General features: G+C 36.5%; 1 protein-coding gene across 1 annotated transcript in view; it reads left to right on the forward strand.

Moving 5' to 3' along the window:
* Window positions 1–15,277, forward strand: part of LOC149795007 (stress-70 protein, mitochondrial-like) — a 60,675-nt gene extending 45,398 nt beyond the window's left edge. The window contains exons 14-17 of the mRNA XM_089964667.1: window positions 2,745–2,839; window positions 5,689–5,781; window positions 10,323–10,463; window positions 12,063–15,277. Coding sequence (XP_089820793.1) covers window positions 2,745–2,839; window positions 5,689–5,781; window positions 10,323–10,463; window positions 12,063–12,140 — 407 coding nt within the window. The 3' untranslated portion in view covers window positions 12,141–15,277. The remainder of the gene's footprint in view (window positions 1–2,744; window positions 2,840–5,688; window positions 5,782–10,322; window positions 10,464–12,062) is intronic.
* The last annotated feature ends 7,208 nt before the right edge of the window (window positions 15,278–22,485 follow it).

The following is a 22,485-nucleotide window of genomic DNA, read 5'->3' on the forward strand; positions in this document are numbered from 1 at the left end:
CCAACAAAATCGCAAACAAGAGGGAAATAATCAACTGCTATCTTGACAACTGTCATTAATGCAAGGTGTTAAGTACAAAATAATCAAGATTGGATTATATCCAGATCAACTGTATGACATTATCTTGCAAATAAAAATCAATATTTGAAAACACATTCACTTGAGTGTAAGTGACAATCTTTTTGCAAGCACGGGTTACAAAAGTATCATTACTATTTACCTGCTGACATCAATGCTCCTTTGTGTTAATTATAACTACAGATGCCAGGCACACAGAAGCCCCAGCGTAACACAACTGACATCAAGCAGTAAACTCTTTCTTTGAACTTACTGACAGAACATCAGAGACAAAGGTTATTTTTTATTACAAAGCAAGCCAACCTCGGAAGCCGATTTTGGTTACTTTTTTGCCAAATTTTTTTTTAATGTACAAAGACAGCCATGACAAAGAAACAAACTTTGGTTACTGTTCACCGGTATTCACTGGAATTTTGAAAATAAATTGAAACAATGGAACAAATTTTAAAGTGACACAATATAGTGCTTTGTGCACGGAAGTCCATGACCCAGCGTCGCCCAGAATATTTGGAGAAAATAAAATCATGTGATGAATTCATGCATGCCAGAAGAGAAGCAGATGATTTCGCAAACGAGAGGGATATATTCAACCAATATATTGAAGATCACGCATGACATTGTGTTAGGTGCAAAATAAGCATGATTGAATTATATCCAAGTCAAGTGTATGACAGTATATTGCAAATAAAAATCATTATTTGACAACAGATTCACTTGAGTATAATTGAGTCTTTTCGTCAGCACAGGTTACAAACGTATTATTAATATTTACCACGCGGACATCGATGCTCCTTTGTATTAATTATAACTACAGATGCCAAGCACATAGAAGCCCAGGTGGTGAATAAACACAACTGGCAGCTAGCAGTAAATTCCTTCTTTGAACTTACCAACAGGACATCAAAGACAAAGGTTATTTTTATTACAAAGTAGGCCACCTCAGAAGCCAGTTTTGTTTTCCTTTTTAAAAGAAGATAATCACAAAGGTTTATTTTTTTTGCAAAGCAAGCTGATTTTGGATTCTTTTAATTGTACTACTGGTTTTTTTTCCTCTTTTTTTTTTTAAAATTTTTTTTTTTGATTATACAAAGACTGCCAAGATATCGAAGCTAACACTTATGTTCTTTTTCACCAGTATTCCGTAATTTTGAAAATAAATTGAAACAATGGAACAATTTTTAAATGACAATAAAGTGCTTCGTGATAGGACAACGATAACCCAACATCGCCCAGGGGGGCCCGAGTGGTCTAAAGCGCTCTCTTGTTACAGATCACTGCCATCTCACCTCTGTCTGCGCTGGTTCGAGTCTCAGATTCAGCTGGTGTGGGTATGTGAGAAAGTTTGCTGGTAGCTTCTTGTGGGTTGATGGTTCTTTCCAGGGTTTTCCTGGGTTCTTCCTCCACCATTAATACTGGCTGCCATGTATAGCCTATCGTGTGCTGAAAAATAGCGTTAAACCCTTAAACCCCACAACAACCAACATTGCCCAGAAGATTTGGAGAAAATAAAATCATGTGATGAATTCATGAATTCCAGAAGAGAAGCAGATGATTTCGCCAACGATATGATCATTAACATGGATGAAATTCTAGTGTACGTAGATCGCATTCCTAGATGAACTGATGATAAGTTCTGGGTCAAAAGTGTGAGAATTAGACTGGTGCAGAGTTGAAAAAATTTGACTTTAGTTCTTGCAGTTTCTGCTTTAGGTGATGTGTTGCCTGTAACAATTTTTCGTGGTATGAGAATGCTAAACAAAATATATTCGTGCACTGAAAGAATGGATCATGCGTGTGAAGGAGAAGAGTTGTGTTGATGAGATGCTGCTGCAGTGGATTAAAGAGTTTTATCTCAAGTTCAGTTTTATATTTTTTTAAATAAAATTTCAGTTGGAGTGCATTTTCCGACATGTAATTTTTGAATGGTTTAAAAGGTGTCCCACATTTTATGACTAAATGGCTGTTCAGTAAAATATATGTGGGACCCAGGGAAGGCACTTCTGATAAAGAATAGTCACCCATTGATGCAATTTAGAATTTTGTGTTTTCATGTAAACTCTTTGGCTACCCTAGCATATATTTTTTTTTTAAAAGTGCCTTTTCTGGGTACCATACATGTTTAAATGGAGAAGCCCTAAATGAAAATGGTGCCAAATGAACATCTAATATGGCTACCACAGAGGCAATCTTGAAAATCTTGTGCCTACACATTTAAAGGATTTATTTAATAAATTGTTATTTTATTAATATTATTATAATTACTTTGATATTATCACAACTAATGTAATGAAACTGCAGGTACAGTCTGTCTCTTTGAACTGAGTTTGTCTTGTGGAGTTCTGATCAAAACGGGGCCCCGAGTGGCCGAGTGGTCTAAAGTGCTGTCTGTTACGGATCACTGCCATCTCACCTCAGTCTGCGTGGGTTCAAGTCTCAGATTCAGCCAATGTGGGTATGTGAGAAAGCTTGCCAGTAGCTTCTCGTGGGGTGGTGGTTCTTTCTGGGTTTTTCCTGGGTTCTTCCTCCACCATTAATACTGGCCGCCATATATATCCTATCGTGTGCTGAAAAAATGGCGTTAAACCCTACAACAACAACATAATCAAAACTTAGATTAGCTGTATTGTTACAGTATTCTTTATGATTACATGCCCATTTCTTTACAGTTGTGATCCAGTCATCTGGAGGTCTCAGCAAAGATGAGATTGAGAACATGGTTAGGAATGCAGAGAGATATGCTGAAGCTGACAAGAAAAAGAAGGCAAGATGACCATTCATGCATTTACAGCTCATACTAACTGAAGCACTAACATTTTTCAGTTTTTAAAATTCCATGATGGATGGAGATGATGATCAATGTGATATTGTTATTACTGTTCTTACCAATCCATCTGAAATGCAGTTTATTTTAAATTGCAAATATATTAGGGTTTGCAAAACATCACAGAAACAAAAGGATCTATGAATAGATAGGAATAAAATGTAAACTATGCCAATAACCTTTGTTAAATCTTCAGCTGTTTTAAACTCGTACAATGATGACATAATATCCTACATAAAAGTGAACCACACCAATGAGACATTTATCCTGTTGACTTTAAACCTCATATGAATATAGTTAAAACCTCCAGGCATTTATATAAGGTCCTGATGGGAGTGTTTACCAAGCCAAAGAGACAATGAATTTAAAAATGTTTTTATTTGTAACACCTTGATATCATGAGCATATTTTGCCATCACTGTATAAAATGGTTTGATGGACAGACAGGGTTCCCACGCTTGGGAAAAAGTCAGGAGAAATTATACTTTTTTTTCTCAACCTAGAAAAATCTTTGAATTTCGCGAATATTGAAGAAAGTCGAGAGAGAAACCTGGAATTTTACACCACCACTTGACGCAATCACGTAATTGAGTCATAACTAAACTGATCATGACTTAAATTTATCGAGTTCTAGCCAGAATATTCAGAGGGTGCAGTATATGGATCATTTGGATACTTGCAATAAACATATGCTGAGTGAATCCAAATACTCAGTGGATTAGATTCATCTAGTAGACTTTTATTTTCAAACTCTGCTTGATATCTTTCATTACACAGAAGGTATGAAAACCAGTCTAGCATCACAAGATGCCAACATGGTCATGGCAAAGTGTAGCCGCTTACCGGATTTCCAAGCAAACTTAAACGTTAGATCGAGTGATACATGCCTGAAAATTACTCACTTTTGATTGTGAGTATTAAAATCATTATGTCTTTAATCTGCTGAAAGACAAAATAAAATCTACGGCGTTGATGAAATGTTACCTGGTACTCGCAATTTGCATTGCTAATCGCATGATCACACAAATTTAACAACCCACAATTTCAGTGTTGTAGAGGAAGAAAGAAAAAAATTTAATGAAAGTCATATGCTTTTTGTAATAGAAATACAAAAACATAAAAACACAAAATTCTCCATATTTATATATTCCAAGAACAACTTCTGGAGTTTTGTTGACATGTACTCTCTGCTTGATAAATCAGACTGGCCAGATTGCTTTTTTTTACAAAAATTGTCTGACTTTCATTTAATACACTTGAATTTCTGTACAACGCCATTAAAAAGGAGTTTTTTGTCGATATCACGTGACTATTGGACTTCCGATGTTGTTTGAGATTTTTGAAGTCGTGTGACTAGTAATGCAAATGGTGAGTACAGGGTCAGGTTTCATCTATGCCGTAGTTTTGTCTAGTCTGTCATTAAAAACACAACGTTTATAATACTTGCCATTTCTGAGAAAATAAATCATTTTCCTATCGATTTCTTACAGGTATGAGTCAATATAACATAGGTTTAAATTTGCCCAGCCCACTGGTAAGCGACTACCATATGTCACTAAGCACAGTGGCGGCAAATTCCAAATATTTTATATGCAATTGCAATGACTCCGCACCTCAACCTTAATGCCCAAATATGAAAAATGGGGTGGGGATATTCAGAGGAAACTAGGATTAGAAAATGCACTGCTATTAGTTTTAAGCCCAAGTTGTAGTCCAGATCGTTGAAAATGCCCAAGTTGTAGTCCAGATCGTTGAAAATGCCCAAGTTGTAGTCCAGATCGTTGAATCTCTGAGCTGAAATGATATTGTCATTCAGGCCTTGTTTGTACAACAGTATATAATTTTGAAGGTCTTTTGTCAAAATTAAAATCAACCCTTTTAAAAATATTTTTTAAATGATGGATTTTTAACCAGTCTTAAGGAGATTAGGTTGTTTGAAAAATCTAGTTTGGGATTTTATTGGCACAGACAAATTTAGGGTTAAACTGTTTTTGTTACAAGATTTTAATTATTTGCGTTTATTGTTTTTTATATACTGTAAAAGAAAATGTTTACTTTCTATAAGATAAATGTATTGATATAGAAGTAAAGGTTTGCAAGGAAACAACTAATTTATGTTCACTATGTTGTTCCCATTTGGCAACATAATGCAGGTCAGTAAAATGTTAGAATTTTTATTCTGTACATTGAAATGACTTTACATGCCAATTTATAGGAATATAATCAAACTAGTTTCACGCAATACGTTTTGTGCTTTTGTACATGATCATCTTTTCTGACTCAGATATTTTGTAGTCTTGAATGAGAAACGTCTTTAAATTTAGAAAATGCATGTTTTACAATCTAAAATGTTCTTTTATTCCATTCAGTAATGGTCATATGTGAACCTGGAAATTTATCTTTACAAATGCATTTGAACCATGGATGGATCCATTTAACACTAATAACACAACCATAACCAGCATAGATCAGTGTGGTTGGTCAGTCAGTAGAGCGTTGGATTCATAATTTTCATGCTTGAACGACATTTCATATCTTTCATTGTTTATTACACCCACAGTATCATTATCCTGTTACGCATACACATTAAAAATTTCATCTGATGAATCACTTGGAGGATAGCTTGACCATACCAAAAGTATGTCAATGTGACCTAATTTTCAGGGTTTAGTAATTCGGGGATTTTTTCTCTTTACCAGTCTATAAGGTGTTGACTAATTTAAACTTGCTACTGTTCGTGAAAGGATTCATATTTATGAATAAATGTTTTGGAATGTATATTCTTTCAGGATTTGGTTGAGACTGTGAACCAGGCTGAAGGTATCATTCACGACACAGAGAGCAAAATGGAAGAATTTAAGAGTCAACTGCCATCTGAGGAGGTAAGCCCCATGGGATGACTGTTGGATTTTACCTGATAACTGTTCTTTCCTATTGATGTCATCTTTATGAACAGTATAGTTGTAGATACTTGAAACATTTTATATTAGGGAGATGTTTATCAAAATACTATGCAGTTAAATGTCATCAGTAATCATTTCTTAATTTTGGATTGTGAAATAATTTTGTACTCCATGTTTAAAAATAATGCTGCATTCATTGCATATTTTATGCATCATTTTGGGGTAAATTCATGATCTAATCTTCATGTGATCTCTGACATGGCCTCTTTAAAATATCTCAGGGGACCACTGGCCTCATCAGTTGTAATCCCAGAATGAAGCCTGCTTTTCCCTTATTGTGAATTGTGAGCATTAGGTTTTGCCCACTTCATGCTAAACTGCCTTTTTGGAGTCTTCATTCATGGGATGGGACATTATATGGAGAGGTTTTCCTTATAAACCTGACATGTTCTGCTTGTAAACTCTTTGACAAAAAATTAAAGATAACTAGTTGAAACTCGAACTGCAGAAAACTGGATGTACAAGGCAGTGATGCTATTATTTTTCGTCTCTTAAATCTGTGATGAAGAAGACAGTCTGAGCCTTGTAATATGTGTACATGCACACCCATGCTCATCCAGCGTGAGAAATTGCTGCCTGTCTGCTGGTCCTTTGCAAGTTAATTTTATGGTGTACAGCCAGGGAAAAAAATGAGTGCCAGTTGGAATTTTTGGTATGCAGATTAAATTTAGTATACAAATTGGATATTTTATGATATTGATAGAAACGAAGAAATGATTAACTCTGAATTATTTATGGTCACCACTTGCATATCTGGGTGAGATGAGAAGATACATAGCTCTTGTTTGGTCAGTGTTTATTAGACGTTTGTAACTCCAATTAAAATATCTTCTGCAGCTATGCAACGTCTGATGACATCCTACTTCTGATTCCCAATGGAGGTATTTGGATTCCTTGTATGTTTTGTACCAGAGGCTAAAATGAGAAGAAAAAAAAAGGAGCTAAGAAAAAACAGAACTATTCAAAATTAGTATGACACCATCATTTAAAATGATGTGTAAACAAATAGTTGGATTATAGAAATCTCATGGAATATAGAAACATGATGCATGCAAAGACCATGCTGTTAACTGTTTAAGATGAATTCTGCTGTTGTGCTGTATTTGTTTCAGCTCCAGCAACCCTATACTGGTACTCGCTTTCTGCAGACCTGATTTCATGGGCAGTAGCACGTTCGATTACAGAGTGTCATATTACCAAAATTGAAAAGCGTTGAAATAGTTCTTTTGAAAAACCATGCGTGCAAATTAGATCAACTTTTCATTGTTCTGTTCATCACCAGCTGCTTGTTGCCTCTATCAAGGCCACACATCTCTCTAGAATGTAAGCTTGTTCATCAGAATCTCTGAATTCGATAATGAAATGCACACATAAACCTGAGGTAATCATTTATGCAACAGGACATTGTATGCATAGCTTTTCCAACTCAAAATCTAGCCCAGTACTCTTCCTAAAAGCACTTTTCTAAAAAGGTAACAAAGTTATGACTGTGTACTGCAGAAAACTACATGACTTGTAAGGCAATGATGTTATTATTTTTCGTCTCTTAAATCTGTGATGAAGATACAATCTGAGCCTTGCAAGATAGATGCAGAGATGCTTCCAGGGCAAAATTTATATTAATTTGTGCACTTGAAAAGTTCTGATATGTGAGAACCCCACAAATAAATATCAAGTTGCACTGATGAAAATATACTCAGCCCTTTAAAGTTGGAGAATACATCAGATTATACGACCTGGGAAAAATGTTAATGGATATACCAGCAAGTGACTCTGAGCCCAAAAATGGTTTTAAATACAAATCTGATGTATATGCAGGATGACAAAATACAGACTCCATGCTGGTAAATCCCTCATTTCAGTAGTATTTTAAAAATAAAGTGCAACTTTTCTTTTCTCATCAGTTTTTAGCCTGCAGGAACATCTGCTACAAAACTGTAGGTTAAGATGTTTATTTGATCACAATACCTCCGTTTTAACAAGTAGACTAGGGCATTAATGGTCTTGAAATCCAAATACAGTATTACTGAACAGTAAATCAGGCATAGTAGTTAGCTGTGGAAAAAATTTCAAATTTGTTCCATCTGGCTAAGCTAGCTAGGTACGTGTCCCTTTTGATTAAGCTTAGAAACAACAAACAGATCAATGATTTTACAACTAAAGGCAAAGATTTTGATTTTAGTAGGGGTCTTACAAAGTGGAGCAGATGTTTATTGATGTGTTAGGTAAATATTGAACTATTGCAATTTCCTCCTGCCCCTTTTTGTTCTACTTCCCCCTTATTTTGTGACAAGCTGGAAATCCACCTTCATCATAAAACCATCGGAGCACCTCTGTAGTTGCTGCAAGGGCAAGTGTGCAAAGAATGGAAAAATATTATACAAATTTGTGCACTTGTAATGTGGGAATTCCTGCAATTGAATGTCTTGTTTAAAATGCACTTTGTGCAGTATAGAATTTAGACTGTTAGCATAAATTGAATAAAATAAGCATCTAAAAAGGTTTAAAAAAGAATACATGTTTGATCAATATGCAGAAGTACTGACATTTAAGAAATCGAGAGATTAAAGGATGCAGGTTGTGGTTTCTCAGGAGAATAATGATGTAAAGAGACCGTACTGAACTGTTGAAATTCACTGCTAAAGAGTATATTTTAACGATGAAACTTGTTGAACATGCTGGATCAGAAGTTTGCTAAAGTTTATACACTGAGCATTCATTCATGTTTTGGCATTTTGTATTGGGGTTGCATTGTCAAGAAAATTGGAAGGAACATCAACTCAGATAAAATCATCAACACATTTTAATACAAGTTTGTGGTCTGTTATTTTGACAGTATTTCCAAATGGTGAATTGTCCACCAAGACATTAAAAACTTTAGAATTGACTGAAACCTTAACCCATTAAAAATCTTAGGCCGATATAATTTGGTTTTTTTTTTGTTGATATTTGGGTCTCTAAATCAGTCCCAGACCCGCCAACCCTACTGAAAGAATTGGGAGATTGCCCAATTGTTAATATTTTTTTTTTTAAAATTCAAGAGAGAGAGAAAAAAAAATCAAATTTCTTTTAAATACAAAAACTTTCTTGTTTCTGGTTTTTCTGTGTCTGGCATGCTGCTTAGTACTTCACCATATCCAGCTTGATTTCTGGTTTTCAGCTGCCAATATAAAGAGATTATCTCAGTGTAGTTTTTTTCTGACCAAATCAGCAGATCTCAGCAAAATAATGGGTAAGTTTCTCAGCAAGAAGCGTAAAAAGAAGAAATGGAAGTAACTGACGACTTTTCACCAGCCAAGAAAAAGAAATAGGATCAAAAATATAGGAGTAGTTGGGAGAGGCAGTTTGCTCTTATTCGTCCAGTGACTCACAGGGCCTATCATGCATTCTGCCACTGATTATTGGCTCTTCCCACATTCAATTCTGCGTCAAAATTGTAGATTTGGTAAAACTGAAAAACTGCAGATCATCAGTGTTGATTCCTTTCATTCAGTTGGAGAAAAAGACTTGGTCCTTAAATGATGCTACAGATTGTTTAGACAACTGCAATGCTTGCATGAATAAATAAGTCATCCTTTAGTGGGATGCTCTCAGGAAAGAAAGGATGGATCAGGTGAACTGTCGTTTCCAACCCTTGGGAGAATAATGCTATCAGTACTTTCAATACTGCACAGCAACAGCAATGCTGAGAGCATTCTCAGTGGTCAGAAAAACAACCAGCCAAAGAGCCAGCCTGTCAGTATCAACTCTGTAAGCTTTGTTGTTGTTCTAGGGTTTAACGCCATTTTTCAGCACAGGATATACATGGCGGCCAGTATGACTGGTGGAGGAAGAACCACCAACCCACAAGAAGCTACTGGCAGGTTTTCCCATGTACCCATGCTTGCCGAGCCTTGGACTCGAACCCACGCAGAGGTGCCCCGGAAGCTATTTTTGTTAGCAAATTTAGCACCCAAGGACAAATAAATGAACTTTTGCAGCAGTGCAACACACAATGGACTGAAATAACAAAAGATAACATCTTTATCTTGATATATACACCTTGCTCTTGTGCCTCCTGATTTGGGGGTAAATTGCTGATTTTTATTTTTTAAGTGTTGGCAGGTCTCTAGTTTTGCATTGGACAACTTTCAGAGTCAGCAAAATTCAAAATGTAATAAGATGCAAACGTTTAACATCCAAGTATTATTAGTACAGTAAAATTTTCTTTAACATTTTTTTGTAGTGGCTACTCACTTTTTATACAGTATTGTAAATTCTGCAGTTAAACCTTGAAATTATCATAAAATAAATGAATATTTATCCGACAATACCTTGAGTGTCTGTGTTAGATTGCAACCCAGCCCGTTGCTGACATGAAAAAAAGCATTCTGCCACTGTAGATGACGTGCTTGCAATATATATGTGAAACCTGTGATTGGAGTCTGTGAAACTACAGTCGTCTCTTTTTTTCCCTGCAGTATAACAAGTTGAAGGAGCAGATTGCTCAGGTGAGGCAGCTACTGGCAAACAAGGACAAGGAGTCCCCAGAGACAATCAAGAAGGCTGTCGGTGACCTCCAGCAAGCCTCACTTAAACTCTTTGAGATTGCATACAAGAAGGTAGGTTATCCGATTTTAAGAGCAACTGGTTGTTGGTAAGGCCACAGTTGATAACTATAAATCTGTCGCATGGCAAGTGCAACTTGATAGTGCTTAAACTATTTTACAAACACAAGATTTCACTGGAAAGCATGATTGAGGTAGGTAATGCTAAATCTCCAACCTATTGTACAGAAAAGGAAGTAATGGATGGGAAGTATATTCTATGGTGGGTAAACCCAAAACCATCCTCCAGCAATACACAAGAATTAGCTTTTGGGAAGTATACTTTATGGTATGTAGATAGGATGTACAGTGCACCCATCTGCAGCAGGAAAGTGGCTTTTCTGGAGGGTGATCACAAGATATGGGTAATAATTACATAATCAGTAAGAAAGTAACCATCAGTTGTAGTACAAAACCGACTTTTCAGTAAAATTTGGGTTCAAACATTGGGTTGTGGTAGTTATATTATTTTCTTTAACCAGTTTAGAAACTAGAATGTACAACTGCTGTTTGAATTTTTCGCACATCATGTTTCTCTGCAGCAATCCAGTGCCTCATCTTTTATCATTTAGGCAAATTGTGTTCAATTCTTTCTAAATGGAGAATGTTGGTTCTGCAATAATTTTGTTGCTTTCACAAGCAATTTGTAGTTACTATATGAAGTCATGAAGTGTTCTTTGTTTGCAAAAGTAGTAAGCTTGCCCAATTTTGCTTACATTTCATAATATAGGAGAGAGAATTTATTACAGCTAAAATGTCATTTCGTTATGGCAACAAGTTGAACTATACTGGCTTCTCAGCTGTTAGCTTTTGTCATCTCGATAATAAGATTAGTAATTAATAAAGGGACAAAACCCAGTAAATATTTATAAAATTACTTAGGGGTGTTTCATTTAAGCATACTTGGTTCCATTGGAAGGCAGATTTTATTTTAAAAAATGTATGCCAGTGCACTTTGATTTCACAGAATTCCTATTAAAATAAGAAAGTTCTAAATTATATATCTGGATGATTAAAATTGAGTACCCAAGATATATTTTACTGAAACAGCCCATGCCTTATTATGTGGATTAAAGTTCTTTCTTTTATAGATCTGCTTGGAGCTAATGTCAATGCATTGAAATCTGCAAATATTCCTTGAGGGGTACGTTTGAGCACAAACTTATAGGTGCCAAGGGATTCTGCCAATATAGAGTGGGTGGCTGCTTGTCTAGACTGCCATTCAGTTATCTCATGGGAATAATTACCTTTGATTGGTGATGCTAAAACCTCTAGATGGCATACACGGATGCATTTGATCTAGACTAGCTTGTAATAGGTACTTGAACTGTTTGAAGTGCCTTTAAAATACCATATAGAACTTTGAATTATCTTACAAAATACATAATCTGAAGAGAAATGGCTTGTGATTGTTAATGTTAAAACTTCTGTGCTTAAATTTATCAATATAGATAAAAATGCAGTTCTGTTATACTAAGGAGAAGCAGTATCCAATTAATTTCATTTAACTGCTGAAACTTTAAGTTTACCTTTGCATTGTGTGTTGAGGCTGGAATTCAGAGATCGTTAGGAATTGTAAAGAAGTCTGTTTAACTAGAAATTTGTTTATTTCAGATGGCATCTGAGAGGGAGTCTGGTAGCCAGAAAACAAGTAATTCACCCGATGATGATAAGAAGGAAGAAAAGAATTAATCATTTTCATTGATGTATCATCATGGATGTTCTATTTGCCCATCACTGAAGCATGTGCCAACACATAACAGCGATGGGATTATTATTTTTGAGTGACTCAGTCTTGACAGATTTAAAAACTTAAAACATGGCCTGATATTCATCCACAATGCATAATGCAGAATTAGTTTTCATTTCTCAAGTTTTTGGTGGAAACAAAACCCACTGGATTATTAGGCTTTGTCTCTTGGCTACTATTGTGAAAAAACTGCACAGAACCAAGAACAAGTGTTCAAAACGGACAACTGGTGCAAACCATCATCATCTATGAATCTTTAGCAAATTAGAAGCAGTGTATTGTAGATAGGTGGAAACATTTTATAGGTCTCTGAAATCATACAAAGGTATATTTGGAAAGAGGCAAATGTGACCAGTAATCAATTAAATTGCATGCCTAAAGTGAATCCTCCAACTTGTCTTTAATCATGTGATCATTTAATTGAATGAAATCCAGCCAGATTCTTCCTTCACCATGTTTTTTTATTATTATCATTACTTCAAGGAAGCATTTTAATGCTGGTTATGGACCGGAAGAGCTTGTGTATTGGTCCATTGTCCATCCGTTAGCACAAGTTAGCGCTGTCATGAATCTTTATTCAAGTGTTCATTCCTTATTCTAGTCGGTCCTAAATCAACTTTTTGGCGCAAGACTTCTTATAATGACTTGTTAGTACCAATATGATGTGCAGTGTGGAAGACATATTGAAAATCATGTTATAGCTATTCCTCCTGAAAATGGAAAGAGATATCAACGCATTTTCACTTAAAATATTCCTGTTGATGTCTTGTTGGTCCTTAATAAAAATCCTGTAAGGATGGTCATTGACATCTGATGGCCAGAGAAGCAGATATTTGGGTTTTAGTTGAAAATTTATGAAAATGGTGCTGCTTGTACATTCAACTGCAGTGGCCATAGTGAATATCTTGTCACAATTGGAATTTTACTAAATGTCTTATCACGTGTAGTTGGTCGGAAATGAAATGTGCTGCTGCTCATAAATCGATTATGGCTACAATGATGGTCTTATCAATATTGTGCATTTACCAAAAAAGATGTTTAGTTAGTCCTAACCTGATATCCGATATGAACACCATGGCATCCATCCTGAAAATCTTGTTTTGGTTACTTTTCCAAAATAGAAAAATATATAAGACGACTTTTTGTAATATCATTTTGGTCCTAAAGAAAAATGGAACCAATCTGACATCCAGTATGTCGTCCAAATCAGCTATTTTTAAATTCTTGCTATTGCTGAATATTATAGTTTCAACACTTGGCAGCCAGAAAATGCCTTGAATTTCTGGCCATTTGGGTGGAGGTTCCTGTGAGGGACTCCTATTAAATGTGCTTTACATTCAGTTGTTTTTCAGCCTGTGTAGGTTGAAAGAGATGTTTTGCAATTGATCAAAGGTTTTTGTCATTTTTGTAAATAAGATGCATTGGTAAATTCAGTGTAAAGTTTGCATATATTAGTGTATATTTCTGTGATATTTAAGAGTTTAGTTTCTTGCATTTGCTGATTACTGTAATCTTTTTATCATATTTAACTTATTTAGTTTTATCCCAGAAAAAAAAAAAAATCACTTTCATTTGTTAGGGGGAAGTAAAATTGATTTGGAACCTCATTTCTAATCTTGCCATTTGAAACTGTAATTGCCCACTTTTGCAATAAACAGTCCATATTGTACCCCTCCGCACACAGAGTATATGGGTAGGATATACAGATTTGGTTTGGTGTCTTGGCACAGCAACACTTTGAAGGTTGCATCATGATATGATGAGGCAAGGAAAGTACCTTGCCCGAAGATGTGCTGTATCAGATGATCCCATGGGGGGTGGGGGGAACTGAATAAGACACTGATCCATTACTGCTGCTGGAGCTGGCTTGTCACTTGTTCCCTTAATACCTCCTGATATTGTCATCAAACCTTGTATTCTGTAAAATTGCGGTGTACCAACATTTTTATTACAATCTGTCATTCACATGGGGCTTTTCTTCTGTCTTGTTGATATCTTAAGAGAACCATTTATCATGCATTTGTATCTGGACAAGTCGAGACTAGTACTAATCACTTACTGATGGATCCAGTAAACAATAATAATCTCGAGTAATTATACAGATTTAAAAAATGGTGCATAAATTAGTGGATTGTACAAGTTGGAGACAAATTTTTTTTTTAGGAAATAAAAGTTAAAGTAGATGGAGTTTGTTGTTTTAGTTCTGAGAGATAAATGTGATTTCACAAGTAACAGTACATTTAAAAACAAAATAGCCTTGGTAATGAGATTCATCTGCTGTTAATAGTTTCTAACATTAGTGTGTATATGAATTGAACCAAAAATGTGGGCCCACAGCAATTCATTACTTTTCTGGGACTGAAAATTTAGGATTAGTTTTGTGATGAAGAGAACGTCAAAAGAAGTTGTATATGGCTATTCTTTGTAAACCATGATCCGAAAATTCACCTGGCTTTAGACATTTTTTGAATATTGAATGACCACTGACCATAATGAAAAGGAATTTAACTTGTATCCCAAAGATTAACATTTTGTTTGGAGATAGCTTCAGAGGCAAATAGATATACCTATAACGTCACACTGGCGATTTCCATTAATTTGACCAGCTTTCAGTTAGGTGGAAAAAGAAGTGTGATTCAAGACTAATGCAGCAGCAGTATGTTCAACCAAACAGTTTGTAAAGCATACTTGGACCTGCAGTTCCATACCCAATAGAGCTATATGGCTTCAGGCTGTCTCTCAACTTGAATTTACATGCTGAGGGCACTCTTCTTTCCCATAACAAGAATCAATGTCCAATAAATGTAATTGTTACCCTTCCCAAGAGCCTGAATATTCGTTTTTATTCTTGTATACTGTTAAAACTTTTTAAGTTGCATTTTGGCCCATTCTACTTGGCATTACATGTTTTGTTGGGTACCATTTTTTAGAAAGTTCTAACGGCTTGATCCTGTAGATGTTTTGCATCACAAAAAAACATGCAGTTTGAAGCATCTGATGTACTTGTGTAAAGTTATGCTTGCACACATGCTAACCATTATACCTTTTTTTACTAAATTAAACCTTGCGCATAAATGTATTCGGATTACACTTTTTCAGTATATCCCCCCTCAATACCACAGACTGTATTCTAGAAAAGATGGTTTCTATGTAACTATGACACAAGTACACATGTCCATAGACTTACATGCACTTTCCTAACAGTATTATGTTATATTTATAGCAGCTGCTTGATTTCCATGAAAAAGGCTGGTTCTGCCTTCAAACTTTTGACCTGTGTTTCTATTTACAGCTGTATGGCAAAGTTAGGAGAGAACACCTGGTTTTCTAACTTGTAATACTGTACCAGTCTAGGTTGGTGCGAAAAATTAGATTTATTCTAGTCAATGCATGTGTTAGAGCAAAATTGTTTTTCAAATAATTTCACAGATGGATTAGAAAAAAGAAAATCGATTCAGAAACTAATACGTGAATTACATTATACAGCATTCCATTCAAGGGCAGCTTCATGCCCCTTGCAGGCTGTGTGGAAAGAATTTTAATACTGGTGGTAAAACAAAGACCTTGAATTAGCTCGTTTTACTAACTCCAATACTAAGGTAATTTCTTGTTTACAGCAGAAGTAAATTGTGGACACAAATTTTATAAATGCAGATGCGTTATCTACCAAGTTCTTGCTAGAACACGGACAACCCCTAGTGGTAGAAGACTACTGATCCTTTGTTCAAACAGACGTTTCCTGATTGCAAAATTGCAGAAAATATGCATATGCAAGAACAAAATTATCAAATAGTGTTGTGTTGTGTTTAGCAGAAGCCATGAAAATTGGACCATTTGGTATTTTGCAAATGACAGGAATAGCGAATATGATGACAAAAAGTTAAAAACTCAATACACAGATGGACAAAGGTCTGACTTTCCCAGTTCACTAAAAAGCCAAGATGATCTAGAAGACCGTTCCTGCCTTGGAGTGGGATAGAATGACGTCGACCGGAACAGTGATCCATAATCTGAGTGAAAACTCTGGGGCTGATGTTGACCCCGAAAGGAAGAACGGTGAATTGATAAACAGTGTCGCGGTAAGCGAAACTGAGAAACTTGTGGGAGATGGGGTGGATAGGGACGTGAAAGTATGCGTCTTTCAGATTGGGAGTGACGGCACACTCGGCCAATCTGACGCAAAGGCGGGTTGACCTCGACGTCTTCATCTTAACTGGACAGTGGTGGGTCTCAACTTGCTACATGCTTCCCGAACAGGAAACAGACTTGAGTAAAGTCATGTGGATTGTGTCTTAAGGCGCTTAACATCCCTGACCGGGGTAGTGGTTCCAAACTAATGTTTGGGTAGAGGGGCAGTTCCTGAGCTGCCTGACTCCTAACCTCTTTTCTTCTTGCTCCAAAGCAATGGTGAACAGAACAGGGTAGACCGGCAAGAGAGGATATGATAAGGTCACATAGACGTGGATATCATACATGCAACACCTCGTATCAAGAGTAGATTGGCCGAACCAGTCAAAGTATTGGCTATGATATTGAGAGCAGCCCTAGTCATTGACCCTCTCAAGCGTGGCTATTACCAAATGTCTGCAAATACAGTAACATACTGAACCAGTTCTAATGGGTATGGAGCAGATTGGCCCCCCTGTAAGACAGACATGTATAAATATGAACGTCTGCTATATTCTTGTCAGATGCCGGGAGATCAGTTCTAAAAGTGTCTGCCGCCTCTTCATCCTTCCCGAGATCTCCCAATTCTTTAGAACAGGGGTAAGGGTGGAGGACATTCTGAAGTAGCCAACGCCCTAACAATATTTCTCGATGGCGACTTAAAAGCTAAACTTAAGTCCGTTCCATGTTTGGATCCCAGTATGATATGAAGGATGGTGAAGTTAAAGGAATTCCGTCGCACTCACTGTACGTCGAAGCGCCCACCCGGGTCTATTTGCAGAGCTAGAGAAGGCATACCATCCCGATTAAAACGTCACTAACTCTCCTTTGTGGACAAGCAGTAAGCATACGGGATTCTGGCACTGCCGACTGGTCGGCCTGGAAGCTCTCGGTATAGAAACTGTCCGGCTGTCACCGGTACCGGCTGGACAGATTTCTCGCTGAATTCTCCGTCATATAAAGGACATGTCGCAGACTACAGTTGGACGGACGAATCTGTCACTAAGATCCCCGTAAATCATAGTTGGCTGGATCGATTCGACAGAAAGTTCCCCATGGTGAAACAGCTGAAAGGCAGGCGAAGGTGCGGTTTAAATATGCATTAGATTCAATGGATCCAGTGTGAACGGTGTATGATCGGACCTGATGCTAGCGGTATATAAGACGGTCCGACAGTCACCAGTACCGGCCGCACCAAAGGCCTGGTAAAACGGTTAGATTTCTAATTGAAATCTCCTGTATAGTAATGACAAAACGCCGAAGGCGTGCCTAGACGGATGGATCTATCACTAAGATCCGCGTATCAACTATTTGGCTAGACCATTTCAATGAAAAGGTCCCCATTCTGGTACGGCTGAACTGTCACTGTCAGTTGAACGGTTGGCGATGTCGGGACTGTTGCACGGCCAGTACCTGTACGGCTGAATTAAGAGTTCGACTCGATGGCTTTGGCACGGACTTGCTTGCCCGAAGACCATATTTGGAAAATGCGGAGGGACTTGCGCCTCGTGGGATTCCTAAAATTGGAGAAGACTCAACAATGAATCGGTTTCGCCAACAACGAAAATATTCTTGATTTAATCCATCTTTCTTTCCCATCAAGGACGATCGCTTTGAACGTGCATTTCATGCGTATAGTGAACATTCGTTCTGAAACAATACAAGAGAAAAAGCGTAGATTAGCAAATAAGTATACGACTAATTACCTAAAACGGAAGCTCAGACTCTCACTGACTACGTATTATAAACGTTGCACAACAATAATGGTGTATACATAGTATAAACAAAACGAGAGTCATGGTAGACTTCAGTGCTCTAAAGATGAATATAAATCATTTAAACTGACATCTGGTGAAATGCCACAAAACTCAAATTAAAGCAGAAACTAATATATTGAAATTACTAGTCCGCTAAAAGACCGTTATCAGAAATATATGGCCCTGTTATGAACATATACACAATGCTTAGTTAATAAACTATAATTCTATCAAAACATCGTGAAATATTAAACTAAGCATAAATATCGAGCAGCATTTCAGAAGAACTAGTAGCGGACGGAGTAAGCGAACAAAGTCGATGGTGCATCAACGGGATATAATTGGCAAGAGTTACTGCCCGTTATCTCATTAAAGTAGAGAGGTCAAGACGATTTTCATCTTTCAGTATGGCGGATTCGAGAGGTAGCAGGCTATATTCCTAATGCAATGTGAATGGGGAGCGTATTCGAAGGAGAAAGAAAGAACATCAAAGTTGGAGGAGACTTCTTTTGGCCCAATATCACAAATGTCCAGAAACATTTTAGACCACATGATACCGTGGCCAAAATATATCGACATTTGAAAAACTTAAATTGCAAACGATTTTTTAAAAAGTTTTTTGATATATCACAGACATGTGCTCATAACGTCACATTTGGCGATACAATTGGAGCTGTGTATGTGTCTGATTTTGATTATTAAAGTAGCTTTTACAATTTTTCAGTCTTATCACTACGATATATGCAGTGTGACAGTTTATAGTGATGTCTAGCACTGGGGCATGTCTTATTTGTATACCTCCTTGACAGTGTCGGATTAAACCATGTGGAGGCCCTCAAACAGTCTAAAGCATGCCCCCCCCCCTCCGCAAATTATCTCCTAATACGTTTTATTAATATTATTTTGAGTGCTCATGATCAAACCTATATTTATTAGCATAGAGGAAAGGATATGAGCCGCGGCATTTTCTGGACCTGCATGTCTTTGAAACATGTGCTTTCGATTCCGCACAAAAAAGTCAGATGCTAATTTTAGTAATGAATGTTTCAAACTCAAGACTGTTAAAGGACTGAAATTCCATCAATAAAACAATGTTTCTGTTTTTGTTTTTTGTTCACTTATAACTAGGATAAGCTATCAAAAGATTCTTTTTCCTAAAACATATCTTACCCTATTAACCAATCCTGGTCAGCCAAACCCATATAAACTATTTTATGTGCACCCATTTCCAGGCTGGTTCCCATTTTTCCATAACATTAGTGCTGTGTGTCCTTAAATCGCAGTGTTCTAGAAAAGGGACACTGTATGGCTGAAATGAATTCTAAATGAAGGTCTCACTGGATGTTTCATATTTTGACCCCCCCCCCCCATTTTTAAGGTAGAAGGCATGCACCAAATTATCACAAGCCTAGCATTTATAAATTCACACATAAGCTAAATATGTGATGTGGTTTATATTTACTTGGAGTTAGGCTTGGAAATGGGTTGGCTTGTTCTTGACTTCCTGTCATAGACGAGCATTGGGCATTGGAGATCAAATGCGTAACTTGGGCTGAAAATGAGCAAATTTTGTTGTTGTGGGGTTTAATGTCATTTGTCAGCACACGATAGGCTATGCATGGCGGCCAGTATTAATGGTCGAGGAAGAACCCGAGAAAACCCCTGGAAGAACCACCGACCCACGAGAAGCTACTGGCAAGCTTTCTCACATACATTGACCGAAGCAAATGAACAGCTGACTTGGCTTACCTATTTAATGTCTGCTAGAGGTAAATATCTAAAAATCTAGATGGTTGAGGGGTGATGAAAAGTATGTTAATTTGTTATAGTACTAGTGAACTTTATTCATGCATAAGGCACATACTGATTCTTATAGCTGCCTTGTCACAGGAAAATATTCAAAATAGCGATTTCCTGTCAAAAATGAATGTAAAATTTAGGGGTTGGTGGCAGTGTTGGTTCAGTATTAAAACCACCAGTTGCATCAGGAATTAGCCTGATTGCTGCAGTCAAAATCTCACATGTATGCTTTCTGCAGTAGGTCATTGTTGGATGAAAATTCACCAGATAAACTGTCAAGTGATACCTGAAGGTCGCTACGAGATTCGCGGCCACTTAAGGCAATTTGAATTTGGAATTTAAGAGCTTCAGAAAGAACTTCCAGGGTGCCAGCACGAGGCAGCAAAAGAACAGAAAGGAGGAGAAAGAAAAATGCGAGAGAAAAAGAAAGGAAGAGGGAAATGATGGAGAAGCAGAAGGAACGGGGAATAGGTGGAAAGCGAAATGAGGAAGGAGGGAAGAAAGCATGAGAAAGATAGGAGCAGACGAGTAGAAGGAACAACACAAATAATAGCGACTCACAAACAGATCGCGAAATTTCGAATGATGAATAAACGTGTTATGTTGGAATTCGATTAACCAGGTCAATTAGTATATCAGTTGCGTTATGCAGAAATTGAAAACTTCATGCTGAATGTATTTATTAATTACATTTCATAAAAGTTGTATCTATTGAATCTTGAGTTCTGTGTATTTAGGGTGTCAGCTTTGCTGACCGGGGTTTCGAACTTCGTTAATACGCATCTTCGGCAGTATTTGATACTGCTGATCGTGACAGTTATATACAGGTCTTCTTTTGTCTTGCAACTTAACTGTATATACGTGTTGAATATGTGCTTGTAGTTCGTCAAATATTTGGCGAAACGGTCTACAATAGCCAGGGGCGCCCGCAGAATTCTTTTTTGTTCGGGTGTGGGTGTGTGGAGCAAACATGTAGTGGTCAGCTATTAAGTTTACGGATCTAGGCCAAAACACCGCTTTAGCGGTGACGTGTCCCCCTCCCCTTTTTGTGCTAATTCGTGGGGGCGTCCATGATCATAAAGTTCTTTTTCCCCCAATCAAATTATAAACAGATTGCCGGCATCAACACTGGTAAAAATGTCTCCTTATCCTTGAGTATGTATGTATGTATGTATGTATGTTAAAAATAACATGACTTTTAAGGTATTGGTATAAAGCAATTTGATATACCAGTACTACCCACGATGTCTCTGGACTTATAAATGATGCAAAAGTTAAGTCAAGCCGAGCAAAGGATGAGAGAGAGAGAGAGAGAGTTTTAAAGTCAAACCGGTTGGTGGTACTGTTACGAAAGCAGACTAATGACCTAGCATTTATAAATTCACACATAAGCTAAATATGTAATGTGGTTTATATTTACTTGGAGTTAGGCTTGGAAATGGGTTGGCTTGTTCGTGACTTCCTGTCATAGTTAGACGAGCATTGGGCATTGGAGATCAAATGCGTAACTTGGGCTGAAAATGAGCAAATGTTGTTGTTGTGGGGTTTAACTAAAGCAGAATAATGACCTAGATCAACTGTAAATATATTAAAATATTTTAATTACCTCTTGTTGCTTCGTAATTTCAGTTAGTTTCTATTCCACATTAATGTTTTTGCGCTGGTATGTGAATGGCTAAGTGTTCATGTGAATATCAAGTGTTTGTAGTGCTCTACTTTCATCATGAAAACCATCTTTCGTTGTTTAATTATTAGTGTGCATTATATTGATTTAATTATTTAACTTATCAATATGCAAAGGTGATTGTGAATAGCCACAAAAGCATAGAACTAATTTTGAAGTGGACACACTCGGTGATGTGAGTTCATTCATTCACTAGTCAATAAACTGCTGCCTGTAGTAAATTTAAACTTTGTTCAAAGGGCAGATATGGGCCATTTTCAAAAAAACGCGAAATTTCAGACTAGGCCGTGGACAAAAATAAATTATTTGATAAAGACTTTTTATTTTTTTCAATCAAACAAACCAACATCAAATACCACTAATAAAAAATATGCAACCTTAACTCAAACAGTAAATATATTTTTTTTCAAAATATTCAAATACAGGTTACAACAAATGTCAATTGCATAACGATAACAAAAATCTTTATATTTTTTTTCTGAGTTAATATAGTAATCAAAACCATAAACCAAATAATGTGTTATACGATTACAAACATATCCCACCTATTTTATCCTCCATTTTTTCAACTAACTTATTATATTGTTGAAACATGTAGTTATTGTTAAAAAATGTTTAAAAAACAATCGAAAAAAATTATTTTACATGAACAACAAATAAACAATCCCCATTTGAAGAGATTGATGTTATACACATGATGAAAACAACATTAAATAATTAGATAACAAGCATTGAATGGTGTTAGAATTTGCAAAAAATGTTATATTAAGCATGTTATGCAATTGACATTACCGTTATACAATTGACACTCTCGTTATGCAGTTGACAATATCCTGTCAAGAATTAATATAAACTTTAAATTAAAAAGTCAAAACAGAA

This window comes from Sinohyriopsis cumingii, chromosome 7, assembly GCF_028554795.1.
Source record: "Sinohyriopsis cumingii isolate HCF-2022 chromosome 7, ASM2855479v2, whole genome shotgun sequence".
Lineage (NCBI taxonomy): Eukaryota > Metazoa > Mollusca > Bivalvia > Unionida > Unionidae > Sinohyriopsis > Sinohyriopsis cumingii.